This window comes from Salvelinus alpinus, chromosome 2 (genome assembly GCF_045679555.1).
Source record: "Salvelinus alpinus chromosome 2, SLU_Salpinus.1, whole genome shotgun sequence".
Taxonomy (NCBI): Eukaryota; Metazoa; Chordata; class Actinopteri; order Salmoniformes; family Salmonidae; genus Salvelinus; species Salvelinus alpinus.
In genome coordinates, this window is record NC_092087.1 from 84784447 (window position 1) to 84801904 (window position 17458).

The window sequence follows — 17458 nt, forward strand, 5'->3', positions numbered from 1 at the left end:
TGTTGTCTCTCCTGTCATGATGTGTGTTTTGTCGTATATATATATATATAAATCCCAGCCCCCGTCACCGCAGGAGGCCTTTTGCCTTTTGGTAGGCCATCAGTGACTTGCCTAGTTAATCAAAGGTTAAATAAAATAAAAAATCACTCTGATGCAGTTTGTTCACAGTTGCTGAGAGATGTGTGTAAACAACAGGCCTATGTATCTATTCCTGCTGTTCTCAAGCCCGTTGCTGCGTCTCCCTCCCTGCAGCCATAGAAACATAAAGAGACACAACAAACACACTTTATAACTGGTGAATAACTACACCTGACAGTCTAATTTAGCAGGAAAAATAACTTATCATAACAGATGTGTAGCACTGTAAGTAACGTGTTTCTCTGTCGATTGTTTTGAACCTGTATTATTCTCATGACTATAACACTGATGGTACATCACATGACCTGCATACTCTGGGTCCTGGCTTAGATCTGTAGTAACTCCAGACTCCCATTTGTTCAACCAGTAGACTTCTGTGACGTTGTGCCAGCTGGGATGTCTATATGTGGCCGATGTGAAATGGCTAGCTAGTTAGCGGTGGTGCGCGCTAATAGTGTTTCAATCGGTGACGTCACTTGCTCTGAGACCTAGAAGTAGTTGTTCCCCTTGCTCTGCAAGGGCCGCGGCTTTTGTGGCGGGATGGGTAACGATGCTTCGTGAGTGACTATGGTTGATGTGTGCAGAGGGTCCCTGGTTCGAGCCCAGGTTGGGGCGAGGGGAAGGAAGCTATACTGTTACATTGATGCTGTTGATGCCCTAATCTATGGATTTCACATGACTGGGAATACAGATATGTATCTGTTGGTCACAGATAACTTTAAAAAGGTAGTCAGTATCTGGTGTGACCACCATTTACCTCATGCAGTGCAACACATCTCCTTCACATAAGATAATGGATTTCATTTATTGATGTATTGAATACATGTCATGGAAATTACCACCAGGGACTCAAAGTAAACCTAAATGAATCATTCTTTATTATCAGCAAGCTGGAGAGGTTGCAACAAACTTACTGCACCATAGTACACATCGGTCGGGAGCTCTTTCGGGGCAGTCACGTTAGTTCTCTTATATACTGCTGAAACAGACAAGTTATATTTGCATGACTTACATTATTCATCCTTAACGTTTGATTCCTGCATGTAATTTATAGAACATGTTCTGGGCATTTTGCCAAAAGGTCTGACTGTCTCCCCCTCATATCTCTACCCAGCACCTACAGGAACCAATGATTGTATGAGACAAGATGTACAATTCAAGGCTCTCTCTAAAGACAACATTTCCCCCACACATGAATATACACCTACTATTGGTGAAACATTATTTAATGGATAATATGAGTTAATAAAATAAGATACATCTCTGAACACCTCCTCCCCTCCACACACACACACACACACACACACCACTCCAAGACGATTGATACATAGGGATCCAGAGCTCCATATTATGCTACACAGGTTACCATGGTAATCAGACTTAAACTGTTAGAGAATGTGAGACAGATAACTCTTTAAAATATATTTTCTATTGAAATGTTATTTAGGGATCTGGAACCGGTGCCGGAGAGAAACAAGATGAAAGAAAACATGTTTGTGTTTTCTGGTGTTTTTTCAGTGACCCTGAACGATTGAAGCTCTTTCCACAATGATCACAGCTATAAGGCTTCTCTCCTGTGTGTATGCGTTGGTGATTAATCATGGATCCTGATTCACTGAAACTCTTCCCACACTGATCACAGCTATAAGGCTTCTCTCCTGTGTGTTTGTGTTTAGTCTGGGCTCCTGACTGATTTAAGTATTTCCCACAATCAAAGCAGGTATAAGGTCCCTCCCCTGAATGAATTCTCAGATGAGATTTTAAGGTTTTAGAATCATGCTCTAGAGTGTGAATTTGCTCATGAATTGTCAAGTCCTGTTTAGCAAAACTCTTCCCACAGTCAGAGCAGCAGTGGTGAAGTTTCTTCCCTATACATGTCTGCTGGTGTTTCTTGAGGTGTTCTGATCTGGAGAGACTCTTCTCTTTCATGTCAGCATCATGATGTTGTTGAGGCTCCCCAGATGATAAGCCCCTCCCACTGAGAGAGCAACGATTAGGGATGTTCCCTGTGAAACAAAGACATTGAATAGTTACGTTTTGCAAATATGGGTCCATAAACAGATGGGTCCTTTCATGAAATTAAGGCCTTTTGCGTCCCTTTCATATTTTTCCAGTAGAAATTGTACACCAGTATTACATTTTAAATCTGTTATTAAATAATATTAATAAAGACTTGCTAAAGTGACAAAATCCTGAATTGTGACAAGTCCCTCCGTCAACTCTGTGTAACTTCTAGAAAGATTTTAACACATCTAATTCAATAATTTATCCAAGTTTTACCATCATTGAGTAAAGTTACAAGCGCATAATAAGTCAATTAGTATAAGTCAATTAGTATAAGAGTTTTGTTTAAATGTTGACATGCTATGAAAGAACATTTTCCCTAATAAACCTGTTAACATGGACACATCTGAAATAAGGCTACCTGACGGGACTTCGATAAACGCTGAAAATGGTCAATCAAAATAAACGTTCTACCATGTGATTTTTTTGAAGCAGTATAAAGTTTGTATGTGAAAACTGTCTAAGATGCGTACTTTGTTTTTCCTGAACTCACTGGACTCGGTCAAAAGAAGTTGACCGAGTAAGGTGAGTAAGCAGAGTAAGGTGTTTACATGACTAATGCCAAACTCAGCCTACTGCCATTATCAGATTAATAGGAAATGATTAGTGTGCATGTAAAGCACTAGTTATTTGGTTACTTTGACAGTCATTTCTGAACATTACTTATTTAATGTAATTAGTGATTCATTTACATCTGTCCCTCATTAAGGTCAACCCATGTTTTAATATAGGGTAACTGTTCCTTACATTTTGTGGGCAAAATAAACATTGAACAGTCAAATTACAGAGTAAAAGCAGGTGAGCTGGCTCTAGTCTTTTTTATCAATTCTCTGGTGTTTTTTGTAGAAAACTGAGCAAGTGAACCATTTTACCCGTAAATTGGTATGGTAGAATAATTGTTTTTGTGAAGCTAGCATTCAATTTTCACTCCCCGTGGAACAAAACTAGCTTCCATTACCCCTGTCATGAGCAAATTTGTGGCTGATTTAAAGGACTATTTCACCATTGTAAACTAGTGGTTTTGTTGTTCTCAGTAGTCCGCTGTTACTTTATTTAGCACATTGGCACTTACTACAATATGTATTTTCATATAACCTCTTGAGATGGGAAAACATGTTTTTATGAAGCTGAACATGTGCTCTTCATGAAAGAATGTTAAAATTAGGTGAAATCAAACGTTTTGGGGGGACCAAGTTACACTTCTCAAAATTGGGTGGAACTACGAAATATTTTCATCAATATATAATTAACCAATTAATTGTTAAAGAAGCAGACTAATCCACACACCATGGTTTTTACTTAATGAAATCATATCTCCATGACCCTCTTCTCCTCTCTCAGTTCCACTCTGCCCCGGTGTTTTCCTGCAGTCGACCAGAACCAGCAGTAAAGTACGGAGAGGCGGTTGACCTGGGGACTCCTGGAGGGTGGAGGGGGACGGGCTAGCTTTGTCCTGTTGGCCACAAGAAGTTTACAGTTGATCATTAAACCAAATATTGTATTAAGTCAGTCTCAACCTCTGAGTTGGGTGCATCCCTGAATATCCCCTTTTACCTGAAATGTTCAATCGTTCACTACAACCCACAAATCTAAGAGCATTGGATTGGTGTGCATGGGCTAGTTTCCACCGTATTTCTTATACCAGTCATTTAATATCAAACAACACGGAATAGAAGAAGCAAGAGGGATAACTGGGCCCAAAATCCGGCTTCTGGATTTTTTGATCATATTTACATTTTCGTAACGTGACATCCCGCAACTTTGAGGGGGGAAAAAACACTGTATGGAAGTAGTGCCTGGTCGTCACTAGTTACCACAAACAAAACCATAAACCACACCCATTTCTACAACTGATCTTTTTAAATGTGATTTTAACCCTTACCTTGAAAACACTAACTTTATGCCGAACCCTAAATAAATTAAAATACGATATAGACGTTTGACATTGTGGCAACTCGTGAACACGCTTATCTGCCCTCTCATTGGCTATAATGGTCCCACCTGATCTTGCCTCTTCCCGATTGTCTTCCAGCTGAGTTTCAAACTCAACAACCCTCGGCCTTAACAAGTTTCACAGAGCTCACTGACTGGGGTATCTGTTGTAACTTCTGAGTACTTGTGACAGTGGTTGAGTGAGTGTCCATGTGCTCGCGCAGGTGCCGGAGAGCTGTGACTGCACCAAGGGTAACGTGTGTGTTGTCTCTTCGTGTGCAGGTATGTCTTTTATTTTGTCAGAATTATGTTCTGTATAGTTTTACTTGTATATGCTGTTGTGCAGCGAGTGTGTGCACGCAGCACCTGTTAATTCCTTTTGGCGCTCTTTTGCCTGACCCTCGGCTAGCAAGGTGCCGGAGAGCTGTGACTGCACCAAGGGTAACGTGTGTGTTGTCTCTTCGTGTGCAGGGCAAATAAAAAGATTTCAACGAGCAGACCATCAGTTGTGGCAGCGTCCTAATTAAAAATACACAACGCAGAATGAACCACGCTACCAACTGGTGCCGCGACCTGCCGACTGGTTAGCTCAAGCTGACCACCGGAGCTGTGCATGTGGAGGAGATGCGCGATCCGCGCATGCGCACTTGTTGATGGTTTGCTATAAGTGAATGTATACTGTAAATAGTGAAGGTGAATGTAGCATATTCACTAGATAATTGTATTGGTGTTTATTTGTATGTTTTGAGGGAATTTGTTTATTGCATTTTTTTTTGTATTTGTATGCAGTAAATTACATTGTAGCTTAGTTCTCTATTGAGCCATGGAAGACTCTCAAGTCCATAAGATGAGTTATGCTGGGGATTTTGGTGTGGTTAGTGTGGGTAGAGGGAGGGGTGTCCATGCATTTACACAATTTGTACAGTCAGCTCCTGGGAGTAGAGTGTTTGCTAGTCCTGAGTTTACAAGCACTGGGAGGGGTAGGCTGTTTACTCCACCTGACCAGGGTATCCCACCTCTGTCTCTTGATGTACCATCGTCCCCAGTCCTCAGTAATAATGGGACACCGAGTCAGCTTAGTGACCTTATAAAGCAGATTGGTTCAGAGATAGGAGAATCTATCAGGGCGAGTTTACTGCAGCCTGGGGCTTCAAGTCTTTCTCCTGCCCATTCCCCTGACCAATCCCAGCAGTTTCCCCTGCCTGAACAATGTGGGTCAACTTTTATTGATGCGTCCAAGCTGAATCTGGTTGTGAAGTCAGAGGTTAGTGCTCCACCTTTCTTCAGGGGTGATGGCTCAGATGAGTACTCTGTCCTGGAGTGGGAGGAGCTAATGGGAGTCTACCTAGAGAAGAGGGGTTACACTGGGTCTGAGAATGTTGGGGAGGTGATGTCTAGGCTCATGGGGAGGGCACGGAATGTGACCAAAGTCTGGATGCGTAACAACCCTGTTGTCACAGATGTTAAGGCAGTGTTCAGTGTTCTCAAGCAACACTTTGGGGATACTGTCTACTCAGGTATGCCATTAGCTGATTTCTATTCAATGAAACCATATGCTAATGAGGGTCCACTAGATTTCTGGATTAGGCTTAACAAAGCTGCAGATGCAGCTGAACAGTATCTTGTAGGTGAGGGTAGAACTTTGCCCAATCAGCGCTCAGAGTTGGCAGTCATGTTTGTACGCAACTGTCCTGATAAAGAGTTGGCCCAAGTGTTCAAATGCAAACCCCTTCGTGACTGGACAGCCAGTGAGGTACAGGATCGTTTGGATGAACTGTTAAGGGAGCGTAAAGCATGTAGAATACAACTTTCACAGCAGGGGGCTGCTGTCTTCGACTCCCCCCAGGAGGAAGTGGATCCTGAGAGCAGACCTAATGTGTCATCTTTTTCTCGATGTGGCCGTGAACCAGAACAGGCCCAATCTGTATCTGAGGGTGGGACATTAGAGAAAGTTTTGAGTATGCTAGAGAAGGCTCTTGTCAGCAATACTCAGTCTGTGAACAGAGGGCCCCGTAAACAGTTCCCCAAACGTGAGCGTGAGTGCGCTGTCTGTGGAAGCACTAATCACTGGACCAAAGCTCACTGTCAGATGCACCAGCTGTGTTTCAAGTGCTTCTTTCCTGGCCACATGAGCTTTGACTGTAGTGAGACTGGGAAGCGAAAGAGCCCTGGATGTGGACAGACTGGCAGGTCTGGAAAACTAGAAAGCCTCCATTCTGAGGAGGGCAATGTGGGGCAGGTAAATTTTTCCTCCACTGATGATGATGATATCCAATCTGTTTATTCTTATTTTTGTGAGTCAGTACTCAAGAACAACACAGTAATTTTTCAGAACACAATGAGAATTTCTCAGAATGACAGTTTGTTTTACACCACCGTGCTAGTACAGGATAAAGTTGAGCTGAAGGGGATGTTAGATAGTGGGTCCATGGCTACTACTCTGCGCGCAGATATTGTACCTCGGTTGAGGGAGGCAGGAGTGGTAGAGGAGAACTTTCTAGCTCCTTCAGACATCATACTGGTGGGTTGTGGTGGGACGCAAACTAGCCCAGTGGGCATGTGTGACTTGAAACTACAGCTTTATGGCTTCAGTTATGTAGTCCCAGTGCTTATTGTAGATGGGCAGGTTGATGAACTCATTGTTGGCACTAACGTGTTGAAGTCTCTGATTAGACAGTTCAAATCAAATGACAGCTACTGGCGGGTGGTGGGTACGCCAGGTCCTTCTGGCCAGTGTGAGGACAGCCAGTTCCTGCGTCTCCTATCAAATCTGGAGAGATGGAGAGGAGACTCCATCCCAGATAAAGTGGGCACCATTAAGTTGAAGAGGGCAGTAACGCTCCAACCCATGAGTGAGCATCTGGTGTGGGGCCGCTTACCTCCAAAGACAAAACTCTCTGTGGGCAGTACTGTTGTTGTCGAGCCTAGCACGTCTCGTTGTGTGAATCGACACATACTAGTAGGGAGAGTAGTTACGCCTCTGTGGGGGGATGGATGGCTCCCTGTGAAGATTGTGAATCCAACAACTTCGCCAGTTACCCTGAGACGAAATGCTAAAGTGGCAGATGTGTACCCTTGTATTGCATTGGAGGATTTTGATGATGTCAAGCAGCAAGCTGCTTACCAGAACGTGGCAAAAGTACAATGTGACAGCTCACATGGCAGTCTTACAGCTAAGAGTTCAGTTGGTGGCAGTGTAGTTAATGACAACAGTACACTGAGCAATCTTGGACTTCAAGGCCTGTCTGTTGAGGAGTGTCCAGTTTCACAGTTCTGGAAAGACAAACTTGTCGGTTTAATTGAGAAGTATGACACGGTGTTCTCTAGACATAGCCTGGATTGTGGAGAGGCAAAAGAGTTCTGCCATCGCATACGGCTGACTGATGACCGCCCATTTCGATTACCTTATCGTAGGCTTTCTCCAGCTGATTACCAAAAACTCAGGGAAACACTGGATGATATGGAGGAAAAGGAAATCGTCAGAAAATCCAGCAGCGAGTATGCCTCACCATTGGTGCTGGTATGGAAAAAGAATGGGGACTTGCGTCTATGTACTGACTTTAGGTGGTTAAACGCTCGCACAGTGAAGGATGCTCATCCCCTGCCTCATCAGGCTGATGTACTGGCGGCGCTGGGAGGTAATGCCTTCTTCAGCACAATGGACTTGACATCTGGGTACTACAATGTGCCACTGCATGAAGAGGATAAGAAATACACTGCCTTTTCCTCTCCTTTAGGTCTGCACGAGTACAATCGTTTGCCTCAGGGCCTTTGCAACAGCCCAGCTACTTTTATGAGAATGATGCTGACCATCTTTGGGGACCAAAACTTTCTAAGTCTCCTTTGCTATTTGGATGATCTGATGGTTTTTGCTAAGACGGAGGAAGAGAGTCTGCAGAGACTTGAGATGGTTTTCCAGCGGTTGCAGGAGCACAATCTTAAACTGTCTCCGTCTAAGTGCAAGTTTTTGAGGAGGTCTGTTAAGTTTTTGGGCCACATCATTTCTCAGGAGGGCGTAGCCACTGATCCTGCTAAGGTTCAAACCATTTTGAATGTGACTGAGAGTGAGATGATGGAAGCTGATGGTGTCACTCCGTCTCCTAGCAAAATCCGTTCTTTCCTTGGTATGGTAGTATACTATCAACACTACATTGAGAATTGTTCCATGGTTGCTAGGCCATTGTTTCAGCTGACTACAGGTCAGAAGAAGCCTAGGAGAGGCAAGGGCAGAAAGAGGCCTGGTCCCTCTCGCAGGCTCACTGCTGCAGACTGGACTGTCGAATGTCAACTCGCTTTTGAAGCTTTGAAAGCAGCACTAGTTGACCAGGCACTGCTGGCTCATCCAGATTTTTCTCAGCCATTTTTGCTTTCTGTTGATGCATCTACTAGTGGTTTGGGAGCTGTACTATCCCAAGTGCAAGATGGGAAGGCCATAGCCAGGCCAATAGCTTTTGCTAGTAAATCTCTTAATCATGCACAATCCAAGTATCCTGCTCACCGGCTGGAATTTCTAGCCATGAAATGGGCCATTCATGATAAGTTCAGCCATTGGCTGCGAGGGCATAAGTTTACGGTGTGGACCGACAACAATCCACTCAAATATATTCTTACAAAGCCGAGACTTGATGCATGTGAGCAGAGATGGGTTGCAAAGCTGGCACCCTTTGATTTTGATATCCAGTACATACCAGGGCCCAAGAATGTCGTTGCTGATGCTTTGAGCAGAGAGCCATTTGTCCGCTCCAAAGTTCTGCACCGACTGACAAGAATTCCATATGATGTCCTGCTGGAGGAAGCCAGAGGTCTTCGACTGGATGATGTACAAGACATGTTCCGTCTCTCCTGTGAGCAGCCCGAGGCTGGCTGTGGAACGTCTATGGCTCCTGGGAGTGAGTTGAGTAGAGCTGGAGACGATGTCAGTGGGTTGGTTTCCTGTGAAGAGGTGTCTGCTGTCCTCCAGGCCCATCGCCGATGGGATGATGGTGCCACAGTGAGGGCCGTTTCACATGTGCAGCACCTTGAGAAGTTGATGTCCATGGGTCAGAGCCCTTTACCTGTCCTTACACACAAGGAGCTGTATGATAACCAGTCACTGGATCCTATCATCAGCAGAGTCATGTTCTTTGTAGATAGAGGCCGGCGCCCATCTAGGAGAGAGCGAGTCTTTGAAGCTAAAGAAACAGTTTATACTCTAAGACAGTGGGGGAAACTCACCACGCGGTTAGGGATTCTGTATCGTGTCTCAAAACACCCAGTGAGTAAGAAGAAAATATTCCAGTATGTTGTACCTGTGTCTTTGAGAGGCCTTGTGTTGAAGGGAGTTCATGATGATGCTGGTCATCAGGGTCAGCAGCGCACATTGTGGCTCACGAGACAGCGGTTTTACTGGGAATCTATGGAGAAGGATGTCAAGGAATACGTGGCCCACTGTAAGAGATGTGTGTTGAGTAAAGCACCTGAGCCTGAAGCAAGAGCTCCACTTGTCTCCATTGTGACAACGGCACCTTTAGAACTTGTGTGTATTGATTTCTGGACTGCCGAAGATTCAAACAACAAGTCTATTGATGTGTTAGTAGTGACTGATCACTTTACTAAGCTGGCCTGTGCGTATCCATGTCCAAACCAGTCTGCTAAGACTGTTGCTCGTGTTCTCTGGAATAATTTCTTCTGCATTTATGGGTTCGCTGATTGCATCCATTCTGACAGGGGTGCTAACTTTGAGAGTTTACTTATTGCAGAATTACTTCAGTTATCTGGTGTTGAAAAGTCCCACACCACACCTTATCATCCCATGGGTAACGGTCAAGCAGAACGTCTGAATCGCACACTGGGTGGGATGATTAGAGCTCTGCCAGCTAGGTCTAAGGCTAAATGGCCTCAGATGTTGAACACATTGACATTCTCCTAGAACTGCACTGTTCATGAGACTACTGGGTTTCCACCCTTCTTCTTGATGTTCGGACGCACCCCTAGGTTGCCGGTAGATGTTATGTTTGAAAGTGTGCTGTTGGATGGGGACACAGTAGATGTGGATAAGTATGTCCAGTCTCTGGGTGAGGATCTGAGAGAGGCCATGACATTGGCCCAGCAGCATGCCAGTAAGCAACAAAAGAGACAAGCCGAGGTCTACAACAGACGGTCTAAGGGTCACTCGGTGCAGAAGGGAGATAGAGTTCTACTTGCTAAAAAGGGGGAGAGGGGCAAGAAGAAACTGGCTGATCGCTGGGAGAGTGTGGTGTACATAGTGGTTGCAAAGAACAGCTCACTGAACACATATCGTATCCAACACCCTACCACTGGACGCATCAAAACTGTGCATAGGAACCTGATTATGCCAGTCAACTTTCTGCCTTTACCTTCGTGGGAGGAACCTGAGGGTCACGAATCTCTATCGAGTGGTGACGTGATCTCTGAGATGTCTGCAAAGTCCAGCCAAATGGATGGGAGTGACGCCAGGACTGTCCACTGGGTAGCAGGCCTTCCTGAGTCTTCTGGGAGGATACTCCAAGAGGATGGTGAAGTCCCGGCTGATGAAAGTGAGGTGGAACAACCGTATGAAGTCCCCTTAAGTGAAGTGTGCTCAGCAGAAGTGGACCAGAGAGATATCCCCGAAGCCTACAAGAGTTCTGATTGCGAAACTCCATTCAGTGTGGATGATGTTACCTTGGTTGAAGATGCTTCGTCAGTGTGGTCTGTGACAATCTACCAGGATTCTGATCAGTCGTCTGACACTACTAGTGTTGAGTCGGTAACTGAAAGTGTGCTGGCTCCGGAGATGCGGATCTGTAGTACTCCCCATCCTGAGGTTAGACCTCTGAGCAGGGTTAGTGCTGTCTGTGACATTCCTGCTAGGTTTGTGGGTGAGGGTGTTCGGACTAGACTAGGTAGACTTATTAAGCCAGTGGATAGGCTAATCCAAACTATGTCTACACAGGAAATGAAACAGTTCTTGGTTTCTCAGTGACGGTAGGATATTGCCTACCTTTTTCTTTTGTAGGAATGTAGGAATCTAAGCATGTCTTAGAATGATTTGTGGGTTTGTCTAATATATTTGACAATTCATGTAACTTTGTGTGTAGTCCATCGGCATAAAATGTATATGGCATTTTTCGTATACGGTTGAATAAGGGATTAGCTACCCCTTATTTTTCCTAATCCTTCGCGGGATAGCTTTTCAGCTGATCGACCATTTGTGGGTCTAGAATTAAGGGACTACACTGGGTTACTCTGTCGCCCTGTGGGTGTGAATTTTTTTTCTTTCTTTGCTTTGTTACCTTTGAGGTAATGTGTTTTGTTTTGGGCCTATAATCTAGTGTAAAACAGTGGGGGTGAATGTAGCAGTGTGATGTTGTTCCCCTAGATTACGCACCAAATTGCACACAAGGACCAATTCAAATAGGCCAGGTCAAGAGGGGATGTTAATAATTTGATAATAATAATAATAATAATTCAGTGTATTTTTTTATTTAATTACAGCTGCATAGCTAATGTTTTTATTTGGTGTAAAAACACTTTTTCATACCAATATTGTACATACAAGTGATTGTAAAAGTTTTGTATATTTTGGTTTGGCCCATCGCGGGTTATCTGTATTCCCATACCACTTTATCGTTCTCTTTTGCCTGACCCTCGGCTAGCAAGGTATGTTGTCCTTGGCTCCGAAACTGTTTAATATAAAACCGTCATAAGGTTATACAATGTACTGTTTTGCAACCATACGTTGTTATAGTGTGGACAGTGTAGGAATTTATGTTAACAAGTTTCACAGAGCTCACTGACTGGGGTATCTGTTGTAACTTCTGAGTACTTGTGACAGTGGTTGAGTGAGTGTCCATGTGCTCGCGCAGGTGCTGGAGAGCTGTGACTGCACCAAGGGTAACGTGTGTGTTGTCTCTTCGTGTGCAGGTATGTCTTTTATTTTGTCAGAATTATGTTCTGTATAGTTTTACTTGTATATGCTGTTGTGCAGCGAGTGTGTGCACGCAGCACCTGTTAATTCCTTTTGGCGCTCTTTTGCCTGACCCTCGGCTAGCAAGGTGCCGGAGAGCTGTGACTGCACCAAGGGTAACGTGTGTGTTGTCTCTTCGTGTGCAGGGCAAATAAAAAGATTTCAACGAGCAGACCATCAGTTGTGGCAGCGTCCTAATTAAAAATACACAACGCAGAATGAACCACGCTACACACACTTAATATACAATAAGGAAAGTTGAAAGATATCACTATTAAAATCCTTTAAAATAAATACAACAACATCATTTGACTACAATAATAGTCCTAAGTCTTCTGTACATCCGTATGTCCCATCAGCTACACTAAAACCTGGTGAAGGGTTTTACAATAAATATGTGAACATCTTTTATGACCAAACAACTTATACAAAAGGTCTGTGATCCTTGTAAAAAATCATAGATTTTAAAAACATATAATTAATGTGATAAGCAGACGTTGTTGAGCGGATAATGGATTCAATTTATTGGTCTATTGAATACATGAATACACACCTTGTATTGTTGAAACATTATTCTACATTATTTAATGAATAACAGGAGTTAATGAAATAAGATACAGCTCTGAACACCTCCACCCCACCACACACACAGCACTCCTACTCCAAGACACTGGATACATGTGAATCCAGAGCTGCATATTATCTACACAGGTTACCATGGTAATCAGACTTAGTAAACTATTAGAGAATGGGAGTTGGATGACTCTTTACAATATGTTTTCTATTAAACTTTATTTAGGGATCTGGAACTGGTGGCGGAGATGAAAGATGACATGTTTGTGGTTTCTGGTGTTGTTTCAGTGACCCTGAATGAGCAAATCTCTTTCCACATTGACAGGAGTAAGGTTTCTCTCCAGTGTGTATGACCTGGTGTGTAGTCAGGGTGGAATTTTGAGAAAAACTCTTCCCACACTGATCACAGCTATAAGGTTTCTCTCCTGTGTGTATGCGCTGGTGTATAGTCAAGTATTCTATCTTCCTGAAACTCTTCCCACACTGATCACAGCTATATGGCTTCTCTCCTGTGTGTATGCGCTGGTGTGTAGTCAGGTTACCAGATAGAGCAAAGCTCTTCCCACAATGATCACAGCTATAAGGCTTCTCTCCTGTGTGTATGCGTTGGTGTTTAGTCAGGGATCCTGAATGATTGAAACTCTTCCCACACTGATCACAGCTATAAGGTCTCTCTCCTGTGTGTATGCGTTGGTGTTTAGTCAGAGATCCTGAATGATTGAAACTCTTCCCACACTGATCACAGCTATAAGGCTTCTCTCCTGTGTGTATGCGTTGGTGTGTAGTCAGGTCTCCTGATTGATTGAAGCTCTTCCCACACAGATCACAGCTATAAGGCTTCTCTCCTGTGTGTATGCGTAGGTGTGTAGTCAGGGCTCCTGATCGATTGAAGCTCTTCCCACACTGATCACAACTATAAGGCTTCTCTCCTGTGTGTATGCGTTGGTGTGCAGTCAGGTCTCCTGATCGATTGAAGCTCTTCCCACACTGATCACAGCTATAAGGCTTCTCTCCTGTGTGTATGCGTTGGTGTGTAGTCAGGTCTCCTGATCGACTGAAGCTCTTCCCACACTGATCACAGCTATAAGGCTGCTCTCCTGTGTGTATGCATTGGTGTGTAGACAGGGATCCTGAATGATTGAAGTTCCTCCCACACTGATCACAGCTATAAGGCTTCTCTCCTGTGTGTATGCGTTGGTGTGTAGTCAGTGCTCCTGAATGATTGAAGCTCTTCCCACACTGATCACAGCTATAAGGCTTCTCTCCTGTGTGTATGCGTTGGTGTGTAGTCAGTGCTCCTGATTGATTGAAGCTCTTCCCACACTGATCACAGCTATAAGGCTTCTCTCCTGTGTGTATGCGTTGGTGTGCAGTCAGGGCTCCTGATCGACTGAAGCTCTTCCCACACTGATCACAGCTATAAGGCTTCTCTCCTGTGTGTATGCGTTGGTGTGCAGTCAGGTTTCCTGAATGATTGAAGCTCTTCCCACACTGATCACAGCCATAAGGCTTCTCTCCTGTGTGTATGCGTTGGTGTGTAGTCAGGGATCCTGAATGACGGAAGCTCTTCCCACACTGATCACAGCTATAAGGTTTCTCTCCTGTGTGTATGCATTGGTGTGTAGTCAGGGATCCTGAATGATTGAAGCTCTTCCTACACTGATCACAGCTATAAGGCTTCTCTCCTGTGTGTATGCGTTGGTGTTTAGTCAGGGATCCTGAATGAGTGAAGCTCTTCCCACACTGATCACAACTATAAGGCTTCTCTCCTGTGTGTATGCGTTGGTGTGTAGTCAGGGATCCTGAATGACGGAAGCTCTTCCCACACTGATCACAGCTATAAGGTCTCTCTCCTGTGTGTATGCATTGGTGTGTAGTCAGGGATCCTGATTGATTGAAGCTCTTCCCACACTGATCACAGCTATAAGGTTTCTCTCCTGTGTGTATGCGTTGGTGTTTAGTCAGGGATCCTGAATGATTGAAGCTCTTCCCACACTGATCACAGCTATAAGGCTTCTCTCCTGTGTGTATGCGTTGGTGTGCAGTCAGGTCTCCTGAACGACTGAAGTATTTCCCACAATCAAAGCAGGTGTAAATCCTCTCCTCTGTATCAATTCTCTGATGAGATTTTAAGATTTTAGATGCAGCTAAACGCTTCCCACACTGTGAGCAGTGGTACGGTTTCTCTCTATTGTGAATCGGCTCATGGTTCATCAATTCCATCTGTTTAGCAAAACTCATCCCACAGCCAGAACAGCAGTGGTGAGGTTTCTTCCCTATACGTCTCTGCTGGTGTTTCTTGAGGTGTTCTGATCTGGAGAGACTCATCTCTTTCATGTCAGCATCATGATGTTGTTGAGGCTCCCCAGATGATAAGCCCCTCCCACTAAGAGAGCAATGATTAGGGATGTCCCCTGTGAAACAAAGACATTGAATAGTTACGTTTTGCAAATATGGACCCATTAACAGATGTCTTTCTATGAAATGAATGCCTTTTGGGGAACTTTGACATTTTTCCTTTAATAATTGCATACTAATATTGAATTTTAAAACTGTTATATTAAATAAAGTGCCATTTAAGACAGAACACATGGAGAATTAAATTAATCAGATTTTAATCAGATTTCCTCTTACTATAGGATTTATATTTCATAAAACCTCTTGAGATGGCAAAACATGTATTTTATTAAAGTTGAACAAGTGCTTTTTTTGACAGAATGTTAAAATTATGTGAAATCAAACTTTTTTTATGGTACACTTCTTAAAATTGGGTGGAAAGACCAGATATTTTCATCAATTAAATTGTTACAGAAGCGGACTGTAGTCTAATCCACACACCATGGTTCTTACTTAATGAAATCAAATCTCCATGTTCCTCTTTTCCTCTCTCAGTTCCACTCTGCCCTGGTGTTTTCCTGCAGATGACCAGACCCAGCAGTAAAGTACAGGGAGGCGATCGACCTGTTGTCTCCTGGAGGGTGGAGGGGAACGGGCTAGATTTGTCCTGTTGGAAGTATTCAACATAGATTAACATTAAACCAAATATTGTATTAATTTAGTCTAAACCTCTGATTCGGGTGCATCCCTCGAACATCTCATTTTTCCTCAAATGTTCAATCGTTCACTACAACCCACAAATCTAAGAGTATTAGATTGGTGGAGGAATGGGCTAGTTTCCACCATATATCTCATACCAGTCATTTCCTTTCAAACAGCGATGAAGAGGTGTAGCGAGAGGGATAACTGGGCCCAAAATCTGGCTTCTGCCTTATTTGATCTAATATGCATTTCGTAACGATTAGGCTGTTGATATAAGTAGGACACTTTATATGGGAGCAGTGCCAGGACTTCAATAGTTACCGCAAACAAGGCCATAAACCACGCCCATTTCTACAATTGATCTTATTCAAATGTGATTTTCACCCTAACCTTAACGACACTTCTAGTTTTATGCCTAACCTTAAATAAAATAAAATGCGATATAGACGCATGAGGCTGTGGAAACACGCATGTCTGCCCTCTCATTGGCTATAATGGTCCCATCTGATCTTGCCTCTTTACCGATTGACTTCCATTTTTGAAGACATTTATTTTCTTTGTTAGAACGTCCACTTGAGTATTTGGTCGAATAATGGATAATGTGTTCGAAAGGAATGTGAACACTTTGGGAGGAAGGAGAAATAATTAGTTCATAATCACAGATTCCTAAACATGATATAGTAGTAGGCTACTTTGAAGAAGAAGAAAAAAATCCCAACAAGTTTTACCGTGATGTTGTTTTGGTCGAGACGTTTAAACCAAACACAGGAATGTGAAAGATCAAAGACGATTAAAACTAGGCCTAGACATTTTATACAACACAGCATGCCTATACTGTTAAAGCCAGACTTACCCGATCCATTGTGGAAGCTATTGTTTCTTTGTATGACATGAAATGTTGTAGGCTACAGTACAGTTTGACTACTTTGTTGTAGTGTAGAGATAATGACTAGGGAGTTGCGGAGAGAAAATTCGATTCGCAAGGCTGCAAATGATGCGTCCCTAGACCAGAGCAATCAAACATCTATTTAAATATCAAAACGGAATTAGGTTAGAGCAAATAAACGTCATATGTAGCCTAACATTACTTCAGAAAGTTCCTGGATAACGTTTTACGTGATCTAGAAAAGTCGAGTAAAGTCAAGAAAACGTTAAGAATCTTGTTGTCTGCTATCGTCTACTTTTACCTGGCAGTCACTTGGAACACATGCGCAAAGAGGGAGTTTCTGAATAGGCCTCTCCTGAGGGGTGTCTGAGAATTACTACTTCCGGTCTTTGGCTGCTGCTATAATGACAGCTGCTGTACACTACCAGCACACATAGGACAAAGAGCTGTTTATGCAAGTCTTTGCAATGGGTGCATCAAACCTAATTCACAAGTAATTCTCTTGTCAAAAATAAACGTTAGTCCAGTGGTGGAAAAAGTACTCAATTGTCATACTTGAGTCAAAGTAAAGATATAGTAATAGAAAATGACAAGTACAAGTGATAGTCAGTAAAAGTAGCAGTGAGTTAAAGTCTAAAAGTATTTGGTTTTAAATATACTTATGTATCAAAATAAATGTAATTGCTCAAATATACTTAAGTATTAAAAGTAAAAGTATGAATAATTAAAATGTCCTTATACTAAGCAAACCAGATGGCACAATTTTATTGTTTTTAAAAATGTACGGATAGGCAGGGGCACACTCCAACACTCAGACTTAATTAACAAACAAGACATTTGTGTTTAGTGAGTCTGCCAGATCAGATCAAGTAGGGATG

The 17458-nt window shown here is 43.1% G+C and overlaps 2 protein-coding genes across 2 annotated transcripts in view; one reads left to right on the forward strand and one right to left on the reverse strand.

The window, feature by feature from the left end:
* LOC139544959 (zinc finger protein 271-like) overlaps positions 1 to 17458 on the forward strand; it is a 176369-nt gene that overhangs the window by 75842 nt on the left and 83069 nt on the right. The gene's annotated exons all lie outside the window — the stretch shown is intronic.
* LOC139544934 (zinc finger protein 271-like) lies at positions 12146 to 16861 on the reverse strand. Its single transcript, XM_071352150.1, has 3 exons — positions 16548 to 16861; positions 15506 to 15659; positions 12146 to 15069 (listed from the first exon to the last, which is right to left on the reverse strand). Exons 1-3 carry the CDS (start codon positions 16584 to 16586, stop codon positions 12878 to 12880), a joined length of 2385 nt encoding a protein of 794 aa, XP_071208251.1. The 5' UTR covers positions 16587 to 16861; the 3' UTR covers positions 12146 to 12877.

Excerpts from the sequence above, each read along its gene's own strand:
- LOC139544934 (XM_071352150.1), bottom strand. The coding sequence starts at position 16,586 with ATGTCATACAAAGAAACAATAGCTTCCACAATGGATCGG. Across the intron at positions 15,660-16,547 it reads TAGCTTCCACAATGGATCGG|GACAAATCTAGCCCGTTCCC; the intron begins GTAAGTCTGGCT and ends TACTTCCAACAG. Across the intron at positions 15,070-15,505 it reads TGGAGATTTGATTTCATTAA|GGGACATCCCTAATCATTGC; the intron begins GTAAGAACCATG and ends TTTGTTTCACAG.